Below are 25,983 nucleotides of genomic sequence, written 5' to 3' on the forward strand. Positions count from 1 at the left end.
TTCAAGTCTTTGTGAAATACTCTACCACGTCACCTCTTTTGTGACGAGGTAAAGTATTTCACTCCCTTAAAATGGACTCAAGTTCTGTCCCGAAGGCCACGCGGTATCTCGCATCGCACTTCTGGTTTGACCTACAGATTTTGTCAAGAGCAAACCCTCCAACACCGAAAGCACAAAACAGCTGCGACCAATAAATTACCACGACTCCGGCCGTTACGCTATGTATATTAATATACATTTTCCTCTTCTTTTTGTAAAACAGGATGTTATTACTTATTATATTTTTTAATATATTTGAAAATAAATTACAGGGCAACATGATTCTTTACATTCTATTAATAGCATTTCAGATAATCTACTACTTTAAAGAAACTCCACAATAAAATTGATATTTCAGCTTATTCATGTGCCCAGCAGCAGTCCAGTGGTAAAATTGCTAAGACTAGTAGTTCGCTTCCAAACAAACAGGATGGCTGCTTGATGTTTTCGTAATTTTCCCCATATATGATATGGATACGAGACAGTTTCCTTAAGAAAGTTCCAGATAACCGTAGCGAGTTTGTCGGTAATCAAATAAACCAAACCATCTATCTCAGTTTCAGTTAAAATTTCGTTAATTAATCCTTGAAGATCTTTAATGACATCAAGCACTTGTTTTATAGTTTCGGAGCATGCCATTCACAGCGTAAAGTTCATCAGATTAGATTCAGGAATGGTTAAAACATATTATCTCGAAGGCGTCAAGTTTTTTCATAGGCTTATTTGGCAAAGGGGAAGGGATGTCTTTGAGGTAGGCTTTCTAAAGGAAACTGGTTGGTATTCACGTTAAGCAAGGGAAAAATCACGAAACCTCCTGTACAGCCAGCCCATTCGCCGAGATTTGAACCAAGGTCGAACTATCAGTATCAGTGATTTTATCCATTCGTCCCGCTAATAGGGCATAAATGTTATGGGTATTGATTAGAATGTACTATTTTTCAGTAAGACTTAGTTAAGTTTAGTGAGGCCGATTTTAAGTCTTATTATTTTTTCCAACTTATCACACTATAAGCCACAATATAAAAGAAAAGTCTTTTATTGGCCGCTGTTTTTTTTTATTAGCATACACTAATTGCTGTCTAATATCATGCAATATATTTGTAAAATATAATATTATATTTACCTCTATGTTTTAGATTATAATTATTTTGCAATTTGGATACGTAACTTCCCTATGAACAAATAATTTTACACCCCTGCTCAAAAAAAAAAAAAAAAAAAAAAAAAAAAAAGCAACAAGGACAAAACACTGAATAAAACGAAAACTATCTAATGGATATTCCGTGAAATTGATCCAAGAAGTTGGCATTGCTAGACCACATAGCAAACAATAAAACAGCTATAACAAACATACGTGTATTACCATTATCACATCGCGAAAGTCCAAATGGGTCGAAAGAGTACGCAGTGGCTAATAATCGCAGTGGCATCGCGCTAATAATGGTTACGATACCCTCTAGCTAAAATGCATCGCTTGATTAATTTCAAGCTACGTCGCTTGATTAATTTCAAGCTTTCATCATTAACCAATGCAGCAGCTACAGAAAGTCTTTATAGTTTTAGAACAATTTCGATGAGAACTATATATATATATCTAAAATAATATATATATATATATATATACAAAAATATAAAAAATTAAAAAAAAAACTGTTTTTGAATAAACATTTCTGGCTCTAGCTTATTCTTTGAAATGAGAAAAAGTCTTCTGATACTTTTAAATATACTCTTCATTCGAAATGTCGCATGAAAACAAGCTGTGAATTGAAGGATATGCTTCTGTGCTTTCAGAAGATAAATATTCCTGTTTCGTAATTCAAAAACGTCATGAAATGCAGTATATTAAAATTTCATTTTCCAGAGGATGTTTCATCAGTGTTTTCACCCCAGTTACCTTTAGTTAAAAGATTATTTAAAGATGATCTTGTTAAAATTAATAATATCAAAGAATTAGCAGCATTTTTAATAACAAATCACAGTTCACTTTCACTGATGTGTGATTGTAATTAAGGTTGAACGATCATTCTTAAAACTGAAATTATTAAAAAAAAAAAACTATTTGAGAAACAGTATGGGACATGAAAGGCTCGCCAGCTAAGTTTTGATCTCAACTGAAGATAGTTTATAAGGTATTTTCTCTCTTTTTTCTGCATGCCTTCGTGGTGTAACGGTTAGCACACTCGGAGCGTATTCGAGAAGTCCGTGGTTCAAGTTTCCTGCTTCAGAATAACCTAATAAAGCTACAATGACGCCCTAACTAAAAGGTGGTGAGTGATGATTTTTTCTTTTCTAAAAGATCCTACTATTCGCAGTAAGAAAATGTTCACTTACAGGAAGGAATGTTAGAGAGCTTTATAAAAGCAGATAAGTAAAGCTAAGCAAAGGTCTTAACAAAATTAATGCACCAATATCAAAAGGAATTTTAGTACGGTACAAAAAATTGTTTGCAACAAGGTGTTTTGCCCGTCGCAATTCCCAGCAGTCATTAATCCACAAGACACCACAAGTACAGGGCTCAGCAGGAAGATCAGATACTGGGCGAAACTTTCTGCTGAATAACCCGACGGTGGATGATAACGTAGAGCATAATCAAAGAAAAATTCTAGGAGAAACAATGTGTCTTATTTATAAAAGAGCTAAACCTTTTACAGAGAGCTTAAATTGCGCCGGAGCCCTAAATTAGAAGGCTCCGGCGCTTCTTTTTTGTAACTGACCGACAATTTCAGTAGAAATTTGATCTCGAAAATTTTATTTTTTGCAATAAAATTATATTACAAATCGATTATTAAATTTTAAATTATCTCTTTACATTTAATTTAATTTAAATTTAATTACGTTTATCTTTAATTCTTTAACTATTTTAATAATAATAATTAATTAATTTTATTTAATCAAATAATAATCATTTAATTAAATAATAATTGAGAAATACTAATTATTAAAATTAATTAAATAATAATTACTTTCGTAATAATTAACTATTTAATTTTTAAATTAGTAATGATTTTAATAGTCATTTTACTTATTTATTTGTTTTTCTTCCTCTTTGCTAACGGTCTTCCATAGGGCTCCGGCACTTCTAATTTTAGAAATTAAGCCCCGCTTTCACACGAAGAACTAGTTCCCATAATTCAGGCTCTAGTGTGCAAGAAAGCACCTAGCCTGATGGCGTAGATAATGAAATAATATAGAACCTTTCTAGATTTACTTCTGTCTTTGTTCAAAGCATGCTAGAGGGTTAAATGTTTCCCACAGATCATGAAAATTGCGGAGATATTCTTCGTTCTCAAAACTGACAAAAATCCAGCACATCCGATCTAATTCAAATCAGTCAATCTTCTCTTCCTATTCAATTTCTTTGGTAAGATGCTTGAGCAAACTTGCACGCCCAAATTACCACTTGGATGACAGCATGTTTGCATCCAAACCAGTATGGGTTTCGAAAAGCAAACCAACATAGCATGCATTGCAGGATCTGCTAGACACAGTAAGACAAAGTAGAAGCAACAACCTGCAATGTATCATTGTTGCGGTCCACATTAAGGACACATTTCACGCCCTGTGATAGTTAGGTGTCATAACTTCTCTTATGGAATTCCGTTGACCCACAAACATGATCAGTTCTGTCAGAAGCTATCTTCAGGATAGATTCATACAAGTCATTACCGAAAAGGGCTGAATCACCTCAAAACTGAAGAAAGAATGTTCATAGAGTTCTTGTCTAGACCCAATTCTGTGGAACTTTATAGTAAACATAGCTTTTAAACACTTTGAAAAACTGCAGACAAAGCTTAGCTTTCGAAGGTATTTGTTTTATCTGTCATCATCAATATAAAATCGGTTGATTTTATATTGGTGATAACAAACAAAACAAATTTAGAACTGGTGCAACGATTGAACATATTTAAAATATGGGCTTGCTTTCACAAACTCAAGCTCTGTCAATAAGACTAAACTTTTTTCATGATACATAGGTAAATCAGAAAGTTGGCATATTCACAATCTCAATACAGAGGACCACAGCTCACGCTTTTTTTCATAATCTCAAATTCTGGTGCGATGAAGTCATTGGAAGGAAAAAAAAAAAAAAAAAAAAAATGTGCTGCAAGTAGTCATTTGGGAAGCGCAGCTAATCACCAGATGAGATAGACTATATAGCATGCAGTGCTTCCAACTAAAAGCGCTCATATATAAAGGATCTAAGACTGCGCCCACAGCCTCACTCCAAGTTCCAAAAATCTTCCCTGGCCAAGGAGTCACACGGAATAAAGCATGTGGTAAGGTTTTCTGGTCCTGATCTTAACACAGCAACCTTGCAAATTTTACTGGATACATGGCACACTCAATGGAACACAGCAGCTACAGGGAGACACACCCATGCTTATTGCCCAAAGTAGGAATTTCTCTCAAAACTACAAATGCAGCCACAATACACTTCCTCAGAGATCATAGTCCATTCCTCAGCTACCTGAAGCGCTGCAGCAATACGAGAAATGATATCTGCAACTATAGACAGGTATTTAATCTCCAGAAAGCGACTGAGAAACATATATCATATTGGTTCGAGAACTTGGCTACGAAAATTAAAAAAATCTGATGTGTACACCACATGACTTCCTTGTATTGGAATATTAAATTATACGCATTTTTTCTTGCATTTCATTTAAACTTATTGGATTGAATTAAATCTACTTCGCCGACAGCGCACAAACCACAATAGAATAAATGCATTCTTTAAAATTCACTCTAGTATTTGTTTACCATAGCGACACTCTGGCGCTAGATTCACTTAACAGTATTAATAATTATATAACAGTTAACTTATATAATAATTATATAACAGTTAACTTGTATAATAATTATATAACGGAAACAAAGTTAACTGTTATATAATCCAATAATTATATAACATTTAACTTATATAGTTCGTTCATATTATAACTCATAATGCACAAAATTTATATCATTTAAAGAATAGAATTAGCTAATCGTTGCCACATGTTCTATTCAAACACTATAATAAAGCTAGAATGATGTATAAAAGAAATTAAGCAAACAACACAAAAAAGCAACAGTTTTTCACAGACGATTGAGTATTTCTCATTTAATTAATTCAGTTCTCACTTCGCGAGAAGGCAAAAATACACAAAAACCCAAAATATCTATATAAAAAATTACGAAGTAAATCTTAAACACTTATTTCCTCGAAAAAATTCCAGAAAGAATTAAGCATGATTTAATTGGCAATAATAAATGAATGCGTTATCTTTGTTGCTGCGAAGCTAAGTTTCTCTAGATTGGCAACAAATCCACTAGTCTCCTGCTTCAAATGTAAACATCAATGGCCGCCATTAAAAAAAGGCTTATCGGCACTTAGACAACTTTAAAATTGTTGATAATTCTAAAAATATTGCATACAGATTTACTAAAGGCATAAAAACCTTAACCGGAAGATAAAAACAACATAATACAATCATTTTTTAAAGCAAAAAATGTACAGTTTACAAATATATAAGAGTAAAGAAACAGAGATCACTGAGCCGGGTAACAGAGTGGATATATATATATAAATATATTTATATACGTTTGGTGCGGCCGATTGCAACCAAAATACGAGGTGCACATCTACATGTTATAGCAGTCCTATATACAAAATTTCAACGTTCTGAGGCTACTCGTTTTTGAGTTATGCGAGATACGTACAGACGCCACGAAAAATTCTCTTCAGAATTAATTTTAAAGCAGTTTTATAATTGTTTTGAAGGAAAAGAGTATTTTATTCTGTCCTTACGTACAGATATCACGCAAAAACATCGTTAAATTTCATTCGATAGCGGTCAAAATGGATATTTTCGTTGAAATATGCTGCCTGAAACTTTTCGCGATTACAATACTTCCTTTTTACTTCGTACAAGGAAGTAAAAAACACTGTCAAGCTTGCAGAATCATGAACAATGCATAGAAACATATACGAACATCTCCACCTACAATGTTATGGGGCAGCAATAATTTTAGGTACATAAAACATTTATATGAAGTTTGCGAAAGTGAACTTCTCAAAGTATTGGGTTACAGAGCACACCGAACTGTGAATTTTTGATTTTTCAGTGTAACAAAGGTCTTCCTGTTTGTTGATTTCAGGCAATAAAAAACAGTGGATTAAAATGAATTCACAGACCTTGTTGTTTCTAGCGAACTATCAAAAAAATGTTTTCTTTTACACGCAAAACTTCTCATTTACTTGCGCTCTTGCCATCTACTTTGTACAAAATTATTTGAAGCTGGTTTATACAGGGTGGATATAATTAAAGTGACTCTATTCACAGCCCTCTAGAACCTGCTCTACAGAGGTTGTTCACACATTTTTTAGACGATTTTGGTAAGTGGTAATAAAAAATCGTTTGCTGCAAAAGAAGTAATTGCAATTGTACTATGTTTTTAAAAGTCAAAATTATCGTCTGTGGCTTGAAAGTTTTGTTTTTATTCAAAATGGCGATTTTAACAAAGCAGTGGTTTGAAGGCTACATTTACGCTCTTTCCAAAGAGAAATATGCATACTCCGTTATCCAAAAACGATGTGAGAGTCATGGTTTTATGATATCTAAAGCGTCAATAGGTAATATCATCAACAAGAAAGGAAAAAAAAGTCAAATTGGATCCTCAAGTGGGACAAAATTTCCAAACAAGAATCCAAGGAAAAAACGGACATCTTCGACTATTCCAAAGGTACGTTGTTTAATGTTAAAAGAAAATCCCCCTAGTCAAAGAACAGTTGCAAAATCATTAAAACGCTCGGTGTCGACTGTAAACAAAATGATAAACGTTGATTTAAATCTTAAGAAAGCGAAAAAACGCAATGTGCATCGTCTTCATCCAAAGCATATCGCTCAACGTAGGACAAGCTGCAGAATTTCTATATGAGAAACACTTATCCAAAGAAAAATGGAAAACAATTGTCACAATAGATGAAGCATGGGTGTATTTAAATGATTGTAACAAAAAAAAAAAAAAAAAAAAAAAAAAAAAAAAAAAAAAAGAGCCATTTACTATCATAAAAGGGGAGAAAAAAATTTAAGTACATGGTTCAAAGAATCGAAAGAAAGGGATTCATGATTGTTGTTACAACAATTGTTAGAAACAACAATTCATGATTGTTGTTTCTAAGGGATTCATGATTGTTGCTGCTTTTTCTTATAATGGCAAGTTAAAAATAAAGAGAGTGCACAAAAATGTCAAGATTAACTCCAAATACTATCAGGAACATATTTTATCGCCAATTTTTCTGAATGAAATGCCATCAATCTGTGAGACTCCATCAGGACAAAGCTAGCAGTCACACATCAAAATCCACTGTAAATTTCCTAAAAGAAATGGAACAAAAAACTGGTATTAAGGCCATACCCTTCACTGATATCCCTACTAAATCTTCCGATGTGTCACCTATGGATTTTTGTGCTTTCGGACTTTTAAAAACTGCATTATCCAAACATTGTCCCAAAACCCTAACAGAACTCTGGAAAGCTGTTCGGGAGGAATGAGATAGAATACCTCTTCTGCCACTTCAAAAGGCATTATTATCCTGGAAATTGCGGTTTCGAAAGATAGTTCAGAATAAGAGATGTCAAATAGAACATTTAAAACACGAGAATTTTATGTAATTTAGTTTTGTGAATACAATATACATCGTCTAAAAAATGTGTGAACAGCCTCTGTACTTATTGAATTTTGATGAAACTCGGTATATATGTTATATGAACCACGTGGAAAACGATTCTGCAATCAAAATAGTTCAGATTTTGACCACCATGGGGAACTGTGGTGCCTAAAGAAGGACAAAAAAAAAAAAAAAGTCTGTCAGAATCATTAAAATTTATTCAATTACAGAATGTACTCCGTTGACATTAATTATGTGTTGAAAGCCCATTATAGCGTGTTCTACGGTAGCGCGAAGTAACCAGGGATTTCAGCAAGATGGCGTGTAATGCTGGCTTTCAACTCAGGCAAAGTCTTAATTCCTCCTCCATAAACACGGTCATTTTTAAGAATCCCCCCAACCTGAAATCACAGGGATATAAGTCGGGAGAGCGAGAAGCCGGGCATCCGGAGAAGCTCTGGATAATACACAATTCTCGCCAAAGTTAGCACGAAACAGTTCTTTGCCTGGGAGCCCAATGTGAGGAGTTGCTCCACCTTGCATGAAGACAGTGGTCTGCCGTTCCTGTAAAGCAGGAATGACTTGCTATCGAGAATTCACTGCCCCGTGCACTCGTGACAGAGCACGATTTTAGGACCTTCAGGAGTGTGAGTTTCAAAGATAAACGGTCCGAGGTTAAAATCAGCAGTAAATGCACACCATGCACTCACATAATCAGAATGTAATGGCTGTTCGTGCAGGACATTAGGAGGCGAAGCACCCCATATGCGGAAATTTTGACTATTCACAGTTGCATCTAAAGAAAGTGTGCCTCATCTGATCATACAATTTTTCAAGGCCACGCGTCAACACCCGTTCTCGACAAAAATCGGCAAGCAAATTGAGAGCATGTTTGGTGGTCTTGACGTTGCAGCATTTGCACTAAATGGATCGCAGAATTTTTTGTATTGTCGAGCAAGGAATCGCCAATTCACCGTGACACTGATCGAGCACTTGCTGAAGAATAGCGGGAATTGAAGGCTCTTTCAATCACAGTATTATAGACATCTTCCACAGCTTCATTTGCAACTGGTTTTTGCCCACTTCCTGCCAGCACGCCCAAGTCTCCAGTCTCTTCAAATTTATAATCATCTTTAAACCATTCTTCGACATCCCTTTTCGCAATCAATTTAAACGACGATATTCACGCAATGCAGCTAAGCTATTGCGGCTGGTCTGATAAAACAGTTTTACTTAAAAAGCTCAATCTTTCTTCTGTAAGGATATGATTAACGATGACAAAGGTCGGCAGAATGATTTTCTGGCTCTGACTAATTTTTGAAAATTGCCATCTGGTGGTCAAAATTTCAACTATTTTTATTGCAGAAATCTTTTCCCCAGTCCATATAACGTATATACCGATTTTCATGAAAATCCAGTAGGCAGAACAGATTCTACAGGGGTCTGAATAGGGTCACTTTAAACAGGCATCTTCACTATTAATATAAGAATGCAATTAATTTTATACAGTCAAAAGTCGTTAATTCGGACACCCATAATCCCGACCTCAAAGCTATAAACTTTCTGCGCATACGTCAACGCATAATGCGTTCACGCATGCGCGTTTAATGAATAACGGACGGTATAAGCTAAGCTAAATTTATCTATTTCAGTTAATGTTGCAGATTGCGTTGTTCCTTAATCTTCGAATTGGATCCGGCTTATTATTTTTTGAAGACTGTTAGAGCAATTTTATAAAAGTAAGCTTGAACTTTCGATTATGTCAAATAGAATTTCCGATCCTGGAGCTGCCAAGCGAAAGCATGTTTCACTGTCCATTTAACAAAAAGTGGAACTGCTGCAAAAAATGGATAAAGGCATGAAGAAAGTGACAGAGAGGTGATTTGTTTCTCTAACCATTCCGAAATCTGTTTATCAATTTCACGCTGCTCTGCAGAAGGGGCGGGGGGAAATGTCGCGACGCGCAATGAAGTGGAAGTTGATCTGTCAGCACTATCCTCATCTTCAGGGCAGATGTTTAATTTTATTCCACTTATAATTCTTCACTAAATGTAGTGTTTCATCTCGATGTACTCCTAAATCAAATTCCTCGTCATTATAAATATCATGAATACACATCAAATAGTTTTCTGGTTGCAATTTTCTAATTTCGACTATGCGTAATGTATGCTTTACGCATGCGCGCGTTGAAAGAAACGTTTAATAAAGTAAACAAATCAATATTAAGCTTTTTTTTGTAAATTTTGATACCCTTTAGATCATGATTGCTCTTTATTTCATAAATTACAGTTTCATATTTTTAATTTTATCATTTCTGCATGCCATCTTACCAGATTTAAACTGATGATCTATAATCCGGAATCGACGAAGTCCGGATTAAAGACTTTTGACTGTATATCCTTATTCATAGCATATCTATTATTATGTTTATATAGTGTATGGTTAGTTTCACTATTCTGTTTTCTGTATGAATGTATTTAATCTTTCCCTTTGTACTACAGTAACGGGATCTCCATTTGTATAGCCATATTACCATACTGTATTTTTGTATAATTAAAGAAAGTTATTGTACTTGTATTAAGTGTATCATACTTTGTATCTTTGTGTTCTTACTACTATGTACAGACTGTACAGAACAGTGTCAAGCAAGAAGAATCTTTGAGCTTTTACCCCCTTACAAAACTGTAAACTTTTAACGAATTAAAATTTTGAATTTAACTGTTTTCTCCACTTCGACAAAAATTGTGCACATTACTTTGTAACCCTGAGACTATGAAAATTTTTGGGGAGAATTTAGATAAACTGCTGACTACCATCTCTTTTTAACTTCAACAACAATCATATGCATAAGCTCCGTCCACATCGCTATAACTATACACACTGCATTTGCAACAAATACATTATTAACATGTATTCACGGGCCACACAAAATTGCTTTGAGGTCATTCAATGCTTGCGAGTTTGAGACTACTGATTTATGCAACCACCTTCCTTTCTGCAATATTATTTTAAGAAAACGTAAGTAAGTACTATGTTTCGTTATTATTAAAATACAATCTAATATTTAAAATAAAACAAGTATTAGTATAAAATTAACTGCCTGAAAGTTTTCAAAAAAGTTAATGCTAAATTACAAACATAATTTTTTAACTGAAAAATTAAAAGAACAACTATAAAAAAGTTTTTATAATAATTCTATTAACTGAAGACTAATGAAAGGTGTCTGGTTGGTAATTCAAGGTGTTGAGATTTACCTTCATTACACTAAAATATGCAAAATTTCTGCTCCCATTCTTTCAGCATGCATGGAAAGAAGTGCATATTGAAATTTACCTGGAAGTACCAACAAAATTCTAATTTCAGATAACATGAGAAATTTTTCATATGCATAAGGTGGAAATGGATTGTGAGGATAGAAGAATGGAAGCATGACAGGCAGTCTATATGGATTTAGAGTCATCAAGTTAAGACCCTAGTGATGTTAGCAGAGAAACAGGTCAAAGTCAAAAACATGCCATAGTAGATTGTTATTTTGCAATGATTTCTATATTAAGTAGAGAAATGGTGTCAGCTCAGACTGCAAAAGATTTGAGCTTGTTGGAGTTACAAGGGCTCGACTATCCAGATAAATCACGAATGACAGGTTGCATAAGGGCTGTATGCTAGGAAATTCATGATCTATATCCCAGTAACTCAGGCTGTGAAATGTGCACAGTTGATTGTGACTGGAGCCAGGGTCTGTCTCTCATTTTTGTTTGGTGAATAATTCTAGGCATGTTGCAATGTGGAAGGAGCAAAATACATACAATAAACTGTAATGATGAGCACCAAATGTAATAATATATGGGTGTGCCAAATGTGATACCGCAATAACCCAAAACATGGATACGTGCAGGATGAAATGTGTGATCTGAAAATAAATAGAATTAAAATAACTTACCCCCAAAGGATGACACTTCAATTAATGTGAATTATGAGAAATTTATTATATCTTGACATCGTAAAATTTTAAATCAATACTAATATAAATTAAGAAAACATAGCCAGACAGAAGACAATATATGATGTACTACTGCAGCAGTAAGAATCAGTCCTACTATTTAGAGTCCTAATCTTTCATGCACAAAATGCGTAAAGTTCCAATCTACTAAATCTCAGATCATCTTCGTTGCACAAGGTTATATGATAACAAATTTGTATTTTTATAGCGAAGGATGTTGGTCTGGATTATTATTCCAGTATATTTTTGTGGAAACACAAGGCCATCAAGATGCAACACATGCAAAGGAATTCCTTACGAGATTTGACTCAAGTCATAAAACATCATTCATTTACCGCAGGAGTCAGCATCTAGGTCACTTTTAGTTGAATCTTTATACCACACACTATTATGTTTTGACAAAATGCATTCTCTTGAAACTATATGGAGATGGTCGTCAGAAAGGCACGAAAAAGAACAAAATTGCAGACACGCATCATTGGCGGTGAGGACGGGCAGAAAAAAAATGTTACACCTTCGGAGTCTAGCAGGAGAAGAGACCGAAAACCAGTTGTCGCGGTCAATCTCGCTCTGTCATTGAGCGGTTGCAGAGAACAGACTTGATGTTAAATAAATGTGGAGGCTTGCCTGCACATAAACCTAAAACTAACCATGAAAGGCCTCAGTAATGAGGATATTGGTACAGGCAGGCATCATTCTGAATGGCAACAGTGTTTTACAGATTTGTACTATTGCAATAGAAATGCTTACTATGCTGAAATATCCAAAGGTAAAGTTCTTCATCCTTATGTCAAGTTTTTTAGGGGTACAATCGGTAATAATTTCATCTTAATGAACAATAATGCTCAACATGCTGCATTACTGACTAATAAACTTAAGACTGAAAAAATCCAACAGAACATGTACCGAATGCAGTAGGATGCCAATATGCATCACTTTTTAAGGTCAATTTTCTCAGCAGGGCTATTAATTCTGTTTTGACATTTTGCGCAGATTCACTATAAACGGCAAATAACTTTTTTAATTGTTGCCACAAACTATTAGAGCCCTGTATTATATTTAAAGAATCTGCATAAATGAATGTATGCTTCTCGCATTGTCATAAAACAATGGTACCTAGAGCCATCAAATTTTGAATAATGTTCGTCTTCACTCGAATATGGGCATCTGGAAGGCCAGATTTGTTTTATTATCTATTTCATATTTTGTAAGCATTTATGAGTTTTTGATTAAGAAATTCAATGATTTTAAAGTGAGCAGTGGCAACACTGTATGGGGGGAGGGGATATTTTTATCTCCAGCACACAAAACTCTGTATCGGGAATTCTAAAGATATCTTTTAAATATTTTGTTATATTGCTACTAAATTGAAATTTTTTTGTTTAAGTGCAAAGAACATGATATTTAATAAATAAACATAACATACAAAACATTAAAAAAAGCCTCTTAGGGCATAATATAAAATCTGAAAGCTTTCAGATCCAGCCCCCCCCCCCATTTATCTCTAAAAAGTTGTTAACACAAATATTTTCATACCTCTATATCATATTTCTTATGTTGTTATTTATTTTCTTATGTTGTTATTTATTTATTTTGTTGTTATTCATTTTTATTATTTTAAGATTCAATTCTGCATCTCGAAAACATGTCAATTATTATAACAAAATAATCTTGCGCACGCTTCCCATTCTTAATTGCAAAACCATAATACAAGTTACATGAGTTTTTATCATTGTTCCTGCCAGTGCAGTCCCATATATACATACATAAGTTTAAAAATGATGTTAGAACAACTGTATAACACTACAAAATACTTAAGTGATTTTAAATTGAAATTTTTCTGGGTAATCAATATTTTTACTAGTTTCTGAACTATCTTCTAACGTATCTGCTAATTTCTTAATATCTTCATCAGTATGCATTTGGGGGAAAACCTCTTTAGCTCTAATTATGTAATCAATTTTCCTTCAATAATTCTTCTTTTCATCCTTAATTTTCAGATTTGATTAAAAATTTTGTTTTAAAAACCTGCAAGTATCTGGAACATGCAGAAATTGCTAATCTTACTTCTTAAGTAATTTCAGTGTTAAGAATAACTCCAGAAAACTTTGTGATGGTGTATTTAATTATGGCAAAGCACACTAGGGCTATAGCTAAGGGGAGGGATGCCTTCGTGGAGGACTTTCTAAGGGAAACTGGCTCATATACACGTTAAACATGGGGAAAACCACAAAACACCCATGCAGCCAGCCCGTTCGCGGAATTTGAACCTCGGACCAAACTACCAGTGTTCAGCGACTTAACCGCTCGGTCGCTGGTGTGCCCTGAAAACTTTGTATGAATTCAGTTATGTAAATCTTAAATTTTCAATAGCTTTACTTAAAGAGAAATTCCTTTCTATAGATGCCAGAAAACATATAACAAGAATAAAATTATTTTTGCTATTTACTATAATTTAAATAGGGTAATGACCTTACTTTAATGTCATTACTTACTAAGATATTCATTACAAACAGCTTTTCAAAACCTGAAAGCAAAAAACTTAAGCACATACATTTGTTTTAAAATTGTAGTACAGAACTTGATTTATGATATATATCTGGTAATAAAAAAGAAGCCTCGCTCTTAACAGATAATTTTATTAAAAGCATATAATGAATTTTTAAATTTTATATTACAATACTTATTTTTCTTTTTTGAAAGAATAACTGATTATAAAAAATAAAACTTGATTTTTCTATAAATTTCTTACAAACTGAATAAACAATGATAAGGGTACAAACAAATAAAACTGCATACATTCCTGTCCATTTTATCTACCAAATGCAGAAAATGAGCACTGCACACACTATATATTATAAACCTATAAAAAGCAATACACGGTATATAAATATTCTGGCAAATATTATTGATGTATAAATGATGTATTACATAATTTTTACACTGTCAGGAGAAAAAAGGAATAAAAGTTTCTAATATTTGCAGAGCTAAGTAAAATTTTAAACCCTGTTATAATATTTATATAGATTAATAGAGACAAAATTAACACAAAATACTCCTATACATTACCCCAATTAATACTGCAGGAATACTACCAGTATCAATTACCAGAGTAATATTAATATTACCAGAATACTCCTACACGTTACACCAATTTAATACTTAAATTAATTCAAAATATTTGCATAAGTAAAGTTATGCAGTTTAGAGCAAGGATGATTGTAACCCCATTTCAAAACCCCCAAAAACTACTATGGAGTAAAACTGCGATATATACGTTCAAATGATTTAGAATATTTATGTGATACGCATACATACATGCATACACAAAAATTTTCAAATGATTTCATTAGCAAAGTAAAAATTATAATACTTTTTAATTTAATAAACACTTATTTGTATTGTGCACCATCCTTTCACAAAGTTATTTATTTTTTTAGTTTCTCAACATTTCTTAAGATAACTGTTAAGGTAAACATGCTTTTTTTGGAGGAGGGGGAGGTTAAATTTCAGGAAGGGTTGTATTAAAATTTTTCTTTGCTAGCACTTGAAATTCAGTAGGATCAACAAACTATTTTGATGTAGATATTAACTTTTGATTTAACCATTTAAGTATTAAGATTAGAACCTGAAAGTATCAATATTAACAGGTACAGTTGACAGATCAGTAACTGGTGATTAGAGGAAAATGGTTCATGGAATGTAAAGAGCTTTGGCAAGCTTTCCAGATATTCCATAAATTATCCTTATCATTTTTACCAACAGGAACTTGAAAGGGATTTTCTAACTCAGAAATTTCACATACATAATATTTCAGTCATCACAGCACTTACGCTGTCACTGTTCAAGAATGTTCTGTGCTGCAGCATAATATCACACATGAAATTAAGTATACTTTTAATAGTAGGTTCAAGGAAGGCAGATTAAACAAATTTAATGAAGTTTGCCATTAATGGGTAGTTCTGTTTTCCATCTTCTTTTAGCCTCAACACTTTAGCTGAAAAGTTTACAGTATCAGTTTTGTCAGTTTCTGCATAAGAAAAGCATTATCTGTCTGATAGCTTCTGACTTGTTGGTGGAACAGAAATGCTTTCATTTTCTGAAATGACATTAGGTGAATTTAATGCTTATTTATTTCATCACGCAAATGAAAGTACCAGTTTCACTATGCAGAACAGGATTGATGCCATTATATTTGAATAAGACAGAATTCTCTATATATAGCCCCCTCCCCCATCCTATATATGCCTCTTTCAAAATACATTCAAACTTCTTTTTTAATGGAACAACCATTCCACAATTTCCAATAATTATTGCAGTCTCTGCGCCAAGAAAAAATAATCAAGTACATTTATTTTCAAAATTTTGAATACAGAACAAGCACTGAGAACTTCCCGATTTGGGAAAGTGAAAAAACAGAATATATTCAAACCACAATCACCCTTGCTAGATATATTTAATAAACATACATATATTTTTTAATGAATTACATAAAAAAGGAAATCCACCATTCACTGGAAATTTATCATACATATCATGGCAAGTTTCAGAACTGTCACTACATTAAAACTGTCTTCTGCTTTGCATACTAAACACACTTTCTTTAATATTATGGGGCAGATATTTTTCTTCAGATACATATCAAATCAGGAATACATTAACAAACTAATAAAATAATATTTTGAGATGTTAATTTAAAGAATCTACTTTTTGTGCAGACTAGCAAAGTGACATTAGTCTACCTATTCTTTAGTGTAGGGATTAAAAAACATACATGCTGACTGAAAAATACTGGCACTTTCTCGTTACTTCTGAGTTGCCAACATATCAGTGAATAAAGTGGGGACAAATTTTTATTTAGCTATCTTTACATTCATAGACAGCACTCTGCTCGTGAATAATAATAAAAAGCAGCATTTAAAAATTATAAATGAAAATAAAAATCTATATTGGTAGGTGGGGACTGATGAGCAAAATAACAGTTAAATATAAAGTGTACAGATCTTTAGATAACCAAATAAGTGTGTGGTATGCATGTCTGTGCACTAGCTACTACTAGAAATATATTAAAAATATGTCAAATCTATGAGGTGTTGAAACTGGGTTCCAGATAATTAGAAAATACCATACCACTATCTTGCATATCCTGCACAACTCTATTCAGCTTAAAAGTCAATGTGCAACCAATTTCAGCACAGAAGAAGACTACCAGCTAACATTTACATTAAAAACAATATAAACACTTGCAGAAGTCAGGGTTACTAAAATTAAAACTAATCCAAGAGAACAGAATGTAGAGTAAAATTCTAAAGATTAGAAATGACTGTCCAATTAATTGCTGAGAAAAAAATTTCATAACTTACCCCAAAACTTATCCTCTCCAGCTAAGCTAACAACTATAAAAACACGAGAAATGTTTAGGGCTTAAAACTGTTGTACAGCTTTTATCTACAAATTAGTAAAACTTCCCCATTTTATACGTTTATTTATTTATTTACAGGAGAATAAAGGTATCAAATAAAAAAAAAATGAGTAATTATTAAATAGTTATAAAGTTTCTTTCAATAACACTTCAACAAACCTAGCAGTATTGTTCACTGTTTCAGCTAATAAAACAATATTTTGAGATGTTAATTTGAAGAATCTACTTTTTGTGCAGACTAGCAAAGTGACATTAGTCTACCTATTCTTTAGCGTATGGACTTAAAAAGCATACACGTTGACTGAAAAATACTGGCACTTTCTCATTATTCCTGAGTTGCCAGCATATCAGTGAATGAAGTGGGGGAAAACTTTTGTTTAGTCGCAAATTCAATAATTACAATTTTCGTCCTCCGCCTTTTTATGTCTAATGTAAACAATTTTAATCTTTGATAAAGAAAAACATATTTATAACGTATCTTTTGCTGAAGGGAAAGAAACATTTTATTCACTTTTTAAATTAAATAGTATATCATATTTCAGTAAAATGAACTGCAGAATGCCTTTAATAAAAAGATGCACAATTTTAACCTTCAAAACATAAAATAAAAATTTAACAATAACAAATGAAATACAAATCTGAAACAAAATATTTGACTAAATGAACATAACATAATGTAGTTTTTTAAATCCCACTAAATTATATATGCATAGGTACAGTAAGACTGAAAATAAACTGAACTGCTAAAAGGGCAGAAAGAAATTCTCATGCTACATTTTTTAACAGCATTGTTTCTATAACTATGCTTGCCCCCTAAAAGTTTGTAATTTCACTTTATTTTGAAAACTCCAGAACCAACAGCATGAAATGCATTTGAAAAATGATTTTATTTTTCCAACTCAGAACATCAAAGTACTTTGAAATTCAGGTTTGCTTTCAGTTTAAAGTATTTTAAAGCCTACATAGTTTGTCCCACATTGGATCAGATAGAAAAACAGCATCAAATGCATTATATTCTATCACAAAGCATATGGCAAACAAATGACTTACTGGGTAAGTAAAAAACAAACAAAAAATAAAAACACATAAGAAAAATCTGTCATGTATAAAAAAAACTTAAAGTCCTGTAATATACCCAAGCATAGCTGCCACACAACTGTCCTCAAAAATATAGTTATCACAATATTGTATAAATGCCATGGAGACAATTATCTTCATATTATATTGCTTCACATATTAAGCTTCACCTATAAAAACTTTTTTGACCCAAAATTAAGATATATATTTTTATTGAATATTTAGATTATAACATAGCCTAACTTTCATACACGTTGAAATTTAGGCTTTCAACAATTTAAATTCACATGTGTATTTTTACATTTGTAAAATAACATTTATCAAAATACATTTTAAACTGTTTGTCACAAAAGTACCACTAATTAAAAATCATAAGTTTTAGGACAAAGTTCTTTCAACATTTTGAATATACATTAAATTTATAATACAAATATACAAACACTATATTACATCAGTATGAAGATGTCATGTGACATATTTTTAAAATATTTAAATATAATTCAAAAGAAAAACTTTATGTTACACATGTTCTAAAAAATAACAACATAATAATAAATCTTTATCAACAGGTAAAAGTCCGCAACTGTGGAACTACCAGAAAAATACGAAAAGAATGCATGAAATGAACTGCCAAAAAAAAAAAAAAAAAAAAAAAAAATATATATATATATATATATATATATATCCTTAAAAAATGCACAGAACAATTAACATCAGTTGGGGAAAAAAATTATATATGCACTTGTAATCCTAAAACAGCCTAGACTTCTGGAAATTATATCAATTTCACATGAAAAGTTTAGCATATGCTTTTCTTTCCTTGGCTTTATATGCTTGCATTTCTCCTTTTACTGCTGCCAACTCTGCTATCACAGCTATATCAAAAAAAAAAAAAAAAAAAAAAAAAAAATATTCGTTTTATGTTTTAAATTTTTATACTCTGTTAATAATTCTTCCAAGCTGAAGCAGTACAGAAACAATGTAATTAATTTAAATACATCCAAAATCCTCTGAAAATTTAAGAGTCTAAATTAGTGCAAGGCAACAAATTATCAAGAGAGGTCTATAAATCTATGCACTCCTGATGGTCTGTAAAACTATTGTGTTCGAAAACCATTTGTTCACTGGTATCACATCAATGAATGTAAAAAGGCAATTTTTTCTAGACTTGCATTCACTCAGAACCAGTTAGAATTAGTGTTCTGTCCATAACTTTTTACACTAATTGGATGAAATAATAACACTTCATGTTGCATTGTGGATAGATCAACCAAGCAGAACGAAAAATCACACGACTAGGGGTGTAACTATGCAAAATTCCCAGGAGAAAAAACTTCATGTCACATACAATAAGATGTCGTGAGAATCTGCTCTCCAGTCTAAGAGCAATTTTTAAAAACTGAACATACATGTAACAATGTATGCAGATTTTTCTACTTTGGCAGAAATACAGACCATACAGACTTTTGCATTCACCTATTGGTAGATGGAAGAGAAAGTAGATATTGTTACATGTTTGCCTATTCCAATATGTTAAAATGGTTTGGTTTGGTTTATTTAATTATGGCAAAGCACACTAGGGCTATCTGCCTAAGGGGAGGGATGCCTTCGTGGAGGACATGGACTTCGTTACATATGGAGAAAACCACAAAAACGCCCATGCAGGCAGTCCGTTTGCGGGATTTGAACTTCGGACCTAACTACCAGTGTTCAGCGACTTTACCGCTCGGCCGCTGGTGGGCCCAATATGTTAAAATGACTGTGATAGAAGGAGAGTTTGTGACTTCCTCTTGTAACACCTCCTTTTAAACTGTAGAATATTAGCCACAGTTCTAATAATACTTTTGGAAAAGTCAATAAATTAGGAGGCCTACAGGTAACCAGACAACCCCCAGCTCAGTGATTTATCTGCAATGTCATTATCTCTGTGGGGAGGATATATATTGCATATGGTTAGCAATGCTTTAAGGTATATTTTCATGGATTTCACTGTTTTTAATAGCTCAAAATTTCTCATTAGAGTTCTAAGTATTCAGTTAAGATCCAAATATTGCTATCTAGATTTGATCCTTAAAAGCTATTAAAGCTTAAAGCTATTAATTCAGATCTGATGAGATAGCTGAAACTATGAAATAAACATTGAAAAAAAAATTGTAAACAAAATTACACACAGTATTTACAAACAGATTAACTAAATAATAAAGGCAAACACTGAAACATCATATTTAATTACATGAAACAAAATGTTACAAAAGAACTGAATTCTAACTATGAAGAAATAGAAATAACTTACATCTATCATTAGGAGCCAACCGTAAAGCTTCTTGTAAATCAGCCTATACATAAAACAGTGATTATTAAATTAACAATAAAAATCAAAAATAAAATTTTTGCAAGCATATATACTAACATATAAAAAAAATTCCAATACAGATAAAGTTAATATCATGCTCATGCAATCAAAACCAGTTCACAGAATTTAATTTTTAAATATTAAAATGCAAGATTCAATAATTATTTGGAAGATAAAAAACTGGCCAAAACATTTAAAACAACTAAAATTTCTAGTTACAATTTAAAAAAAAAAATCTTTCACACCCCGAATATACCGTATTTGACGGCATATAAGACGCACCCTTGTTTAGAAGGCCACACACAAGGAAAAAAGTCAGAATAGTCCACGCGACAGCACGGTACCACAATAACTTAAAATGTTTCTTTTAGTTCTCAAGTTTTGTAAAATCCAAATAAACAATCATTGAATGCAATTACCAAACATATTTTTATTAAGGAAAATTAACAAACGGCAAGTATTTTGAACATGATATGTAAATTTCAATAATGAATAAATGAATGAACGGCAAGCAATCAAAATAAAGCAGAAACAACAAAAAACACAGATTCAAGGAAAACGTTGCCTATCATGAAATAAGACTTTAATCACTTTCAAAACCATAAAAATCCTTTTCACTATCATCATCATTGAAAACGAGAACATCATCATCACTACAGTTTCCGTCAGCCCTAGTATCACCTTCTTCGAATAATGTGTCGTCTTCTGTTCCACACTTCTTAAAGGACTTAACAATTACTTCAGCCTTTACGTCCTCCCAAGATCTTATTACAAGTACGCCAAGTATGTATCATTTTTTCGGTAGGTGGTGGACCAAAATGCCTTGCTGTTGCTCTGTTTCCATGCACTTTGGCTGTAGTTTAACACTCCTAGTTTATACTGAATTGTAAAGCTTAATCTCTTGTTTCCTGTAGTCATATTTTCCAGGGTACTTTTTAAAACAAATAGTTTTAAGCACCGATACCGACTGTGTGTTGGCTGAGTCAAAGTCTACGTAAAGAAGGAAAGGCTCCATAGACGTAATGTATCTGTCGAACCTGTTCGAACTTCGACATGTTTGGCGCTTTTTGGTGACAGATATTTCACACATGCGCAAAATAATTATGGCAGATGTAGAAAAAGTTATGTGTGTCTATACCTTTATCTGGGCTAAAAATAGCATTCAGTATTGAAAGTTAATCTGTGTCCTTCACGTATAAGACGCAGGTAACTTTTTTGAGACCAAATTTAGAAAAAAAAGTGCATCTTATATGCCGTCAAATACGGTAATATGCAGCAGTTTCATATTATTTTTAAGTTATGCCTTCCTGTTAGACAGATTGCTACTTTTGGTTGAAATATATTCTAAATATTTTATCTCATTTTTTAATTAATTTTGCAGATTAATGTTATTTATTTCTTTTTCCCACAGTTTCTGATCTCATGAAGCATTATAATTTTCTGATCTTTTGGAGAACCTGCCAAGAGCTGCAAGAATTTTTAAAAACTGCTCATATGTCAAAAAAGAAATCCTACATACAAATACTAAAAGCTAATTTTATTTAATATAGCATTTAATACGATGTCACTAATTACATTTTGATTTTACTTGGAAGAATATGCATAATGAAAGAACATGAGAAAATAATTACTTGTTATTTAGAATGCTCTAAGGAATTACACTATTATAAGTGAAATAAAACTGCATGTGATTAAGCAAATTTGGTATCTTTTGAGTTTACAATAAAATCCCTCATAATTGATTAGCAATATCAGAATAACTGCACTTTTGTAAGTCTAAATTTAATTCCAAAATTTAGGATTATGAGATTAAAAACATTTCTGTTATCAGAGGTATAACTAGAACTCTTGGGCCTCCCAATAAATTTATATGTTTCCAGGAATCAACATTTTGATGAGGATTTTTATCAGATCTGGATTAATAGTTAAAAAATCTGATATGGACATCAAATTACTTTCTTGTACGGCCTATTAAATTACACACATTTTTGCTGTGCTTCATTTAAACTTATTTCTTTGAATGATTCTAACTTAATCAACTGATCCCTCATGGGAAGTTGAAAATAGCATCGAAAATTGTGAATATTGACTTGAATATCCTGGTCAGTTTTTGCTGCACGGAAATCAAACTTCTTATAATTTATATTTTCATGAATATAAAACTTTCCCAAATATATGTATAGCAACCAGGAGACCATATAAAAAGTGAAATTTCATTATATGTCAAGACTTAAGTTTTTTTTTCCTTTCTTTCTTTTTTTTTTTTTTTTTTAATTTGACATTGGCGAAAAAACTTTTCATCATTTAAAAACTTCTGTAATGGGGAGATATAACTACGCCAACAACTGCAAAAATAAAGATTGGATAAGAACTTTTTAGGTGAGTAAGGAAGCGGAATAAATAAATAAATATATATATATATATATAAATATTTTATATATATTTATATATATATATATATAAAAGCAATAAAAAAGAGAAGTGCCCAACTACATATTATAGCAGTCCCATACACAAAATTTCAACATTGTACAGTTAATCATTTTTGAGTTATGCAATATATATATACATACATATCAGGATTGCCATTCAAACAGGAGAATGAAATTCCCTGACTTTTCCAGGTGTGTTTTAAGAAAATTCCAGTCTATCCGCGTAATGCGCATTGACTGTGCCCAGAGGTAAATTAATTATGGTACTACTTGAAAACACAAAAGCTTACCAATTACATATGACTTTTATATATATAATCTCCAAAGCATTATTATTTAACTGTTATAAAGAAAAATTATTATTAGCTCCATGAAATATGACTACTCTTGAAAACAAAAATTAATTCTGAAGACTTTTAATGACTAGTCTTTTTTTTTTTTTTTTTTTTGTGTGTGTGTGTGTGTGTGTGTGTGTGTGTGCGTGTGGCAATGTTATCTGTATTCCATGAATCTTCTTTTTAGAGTTTTGACATATGCCTCAGTTCCGGGCTTGCAGTAAATATTTCTAATTAAGAATCTATTATATTATTTCCTCCTTCCTTTTTTTTTTTTTTTTCTTTTTTGGAACACATATAATAGGAATTGTTTTCTCCACTGAAGATTGAGATTACAATCTGGATAAAAAAATGTCTTTTTTGCAGACATTTTGCAGCTAAATGAAAGAAAGAAATATATTAAATATTTTAAAATAAATTCAGGTATTTTATATTTATTTAGCAGCATACATAAGCAAAAAATATGTACATTAAATTTTTGTGATGGTATGTCATCATACTGCTAGAATTAGTTTCAGGAGTATGCCAGAGAAAATTGCTTGAAATTTGAAAGTATTATTAACTAATGATCAAAATTACCTCAAAGACAGTGTGGCAGAAATGGTATCAGCAGCAAATTACATCTGTAACCAATGTCCCACTAAAAGCAGATATAAAATTCCTAAAGAAATTTTATCTAAAAGAAAGCCTACAGTATCACATTTCAGGATCAAAGGAAGCAAATCTTTTTCATCAACTAATTTGAATAAGAAAAATAAATTTTCTCCCAAAAAATAAAAAATGTATTCTTATTGGACATTATGAGGAAACAAATGCATATTGTCAGTGGGAACGTTGAACATGTGATATAACACTCAGAGACAATGTCTGATGTGCTGGAAATTGAAACAAGCTTTGAAACTTAAACAGCTGACGAAAAAGTATTCATTGAATTTATTCCTAGCTAAATAAATTTGGAAGCCAATAAGAATTACAAAGTGCCAGATGAACAGAGAGCAGATGTTGAAGAAAACATAATTTGTTCAGAAAGATATTTAGAAAAGAAGACCACAAAGACCTGAAAATAGAGAAAACAAGCAAACTAAGAAAGTCTAGCAGCAAAAATTTGGTAAACACTGAAATTTTACAGACCAGAAAACTGTAGAAGTTTTATCTGAACCAGATGCAGAAAAATGGAAAGCAGCCATGCAAAATGAATAAAATTCCTTGCGAAACAAGATGGGGGGGATCAACCAATAAATAATAGAAACAGCAATGCATCAACTCGTAGTCAAGTATCTGATGAAATAAATGTAATGGCAATGTAGACATGAACATAGTAGTTTATACCAATTAAGTTATTGCCCTGTAATCCATCTTACATTTTTTCTTGTATGTCATAGGTTGACACGCTCTGTTCATTTGTTTTATTAAGTTCAGGCAAAGCTACGATTAAAAACCTTTTGTTTTACTTAATCCCATATGCTCCTTTGGCAGGCTAAAACATTTCTCACTAGGCAAGCCCTCTTAGCATCCCTTCCAACTGTTCACTGCAGGATCATTCTACTTTTAATAATTTTTCTGACTAAATTGTGAAAATTCTCAGAACTTACCAGAGTTCCAGAATGAAAGATTAACCCAAAGCAACAGTTTTAATACAGAAATAAGACTTACTAGACTCCTTTCATAGTCACTTTTCCCATGAAATGCTTGTCCTCTCCTGAATAAAGCTTTTGGATTTTTGGGTTCAATATCCAAAGCCTAATAACAAATATTAAGATAACATCACATTTGGAAACAGATACTGACATTTAAGCAATGTGCATTAGGTACATTGCAATCTTAGGTATTTCAATAACATTTTAATAAACGTGCAAGCATGCATGCAAAAATTTCTTAAAACTGCACATACTTCAAAAAAGTAATTACATCCAAAAAATGCATTTAAATTACTTTATTAAATCTAATTTTTTATTATAAATTCCAATCTCAATTTTCAATTTTGAAATATTTATCTTGTACTTTATTGAACATATTCCAAGTATGTAATAAAAGAAAATTTGATGATTTTAAACAATAATTTATTGTGTGAAAACATATTTATTTGATACACATTTATTATCTTTTATTTGAAGTTCTAGACAACCTTATTTCTTCACAGATACCATATGCATTGATTTTGTGGTAATTGCTGCCTCAGATTTGTTGAAAGTATTATGCAAGTCAAAAATAACTGATAATTTTGCAAAAGGAACAGAATGTCAATGGACAATGGAAACATACATATCTTACTATAAATGTATTACAGAAGTTCTAGATCTTCCTAGATAATCAATATCTATTGAATACCACACATTGCAAATACCACATTGTAGTTAAATACATAACTGAAACTGAGATGTTTACATGTATTACAATTCAAATCATCACCTTGAATTTTATTACATAATTTCACAAACTTAGTAATGGACATGTTTTGTACCTGTTCTATCTTTGATGAATTTCCACCAGAAGAGTTAGATATGTTTAAATTGACAAGACAGGTCATTTGACAACCTCAAAACATAATGAAATTCTGGTAACAACTTCTGAAGTTATCTGTCATACACAGATCGTGACTATTTAGGCAGTCATTCTATCCTGCTGAAACCATTACTCATAGTGAAGAAGCCCTACAGAATCCTTAAGAAAT

At 32.1% G+C, this 25,983-nt stretch overlaps 1 protein-coding gene across 2 annotated transcripts in view; it reads right to left on the reverse strand.

The window, feature by feature from the left end:
* Window positions 1-14,312: 14,312 nt before the first annotated feature.
* Window positions 14,313-25,983, reverse strand: part of LOC118195241 (uncharacterized) — a 62,868-nt gene continuing 51,197 nt past the window's right edge. The window contains exons 9-11 of one of the 2 annotated variants that reach the window (XM_035366502.2): window positions 24,966-25,052; window positions 20,486-20,528; window positions 14,313-19,067 (exon numbers count right to left, since the gene is read on the reverse strand). In XM_035366502.2, coding sequence (XP_035222393.2) covers window positions 18,979-19,067; window positions 20,486-20,528; window positions 24,966-25,052 — 219 coding nt within the window. In that variant the 3' untranslated portion in view covers window positions 14,313-18,978. The remainder of the gene's footprint in view (window positions 19,068-20,485; window positions 20,529-24,965; window positions 25,053-25,983) is intronic. The other variant, XM_085818336.1, reaches the window with a different exon arrangement.

Source organism: Stegodyphus dumicola, chromosome 6 (assembly GCF_044657685.1).
Source record: "Stegodyphus dumicola isolate Sdum_Otavi_A_Nest chromosome 6, ASM4465768v1".
Classification (NCBI taxonomy): domain Eukaryota; kingdom Metazoa; phylum Arthropoda; class Arachnida; order Araneae; family Eresidae; genus Stegodyphus; species Stegodyphus dumicola.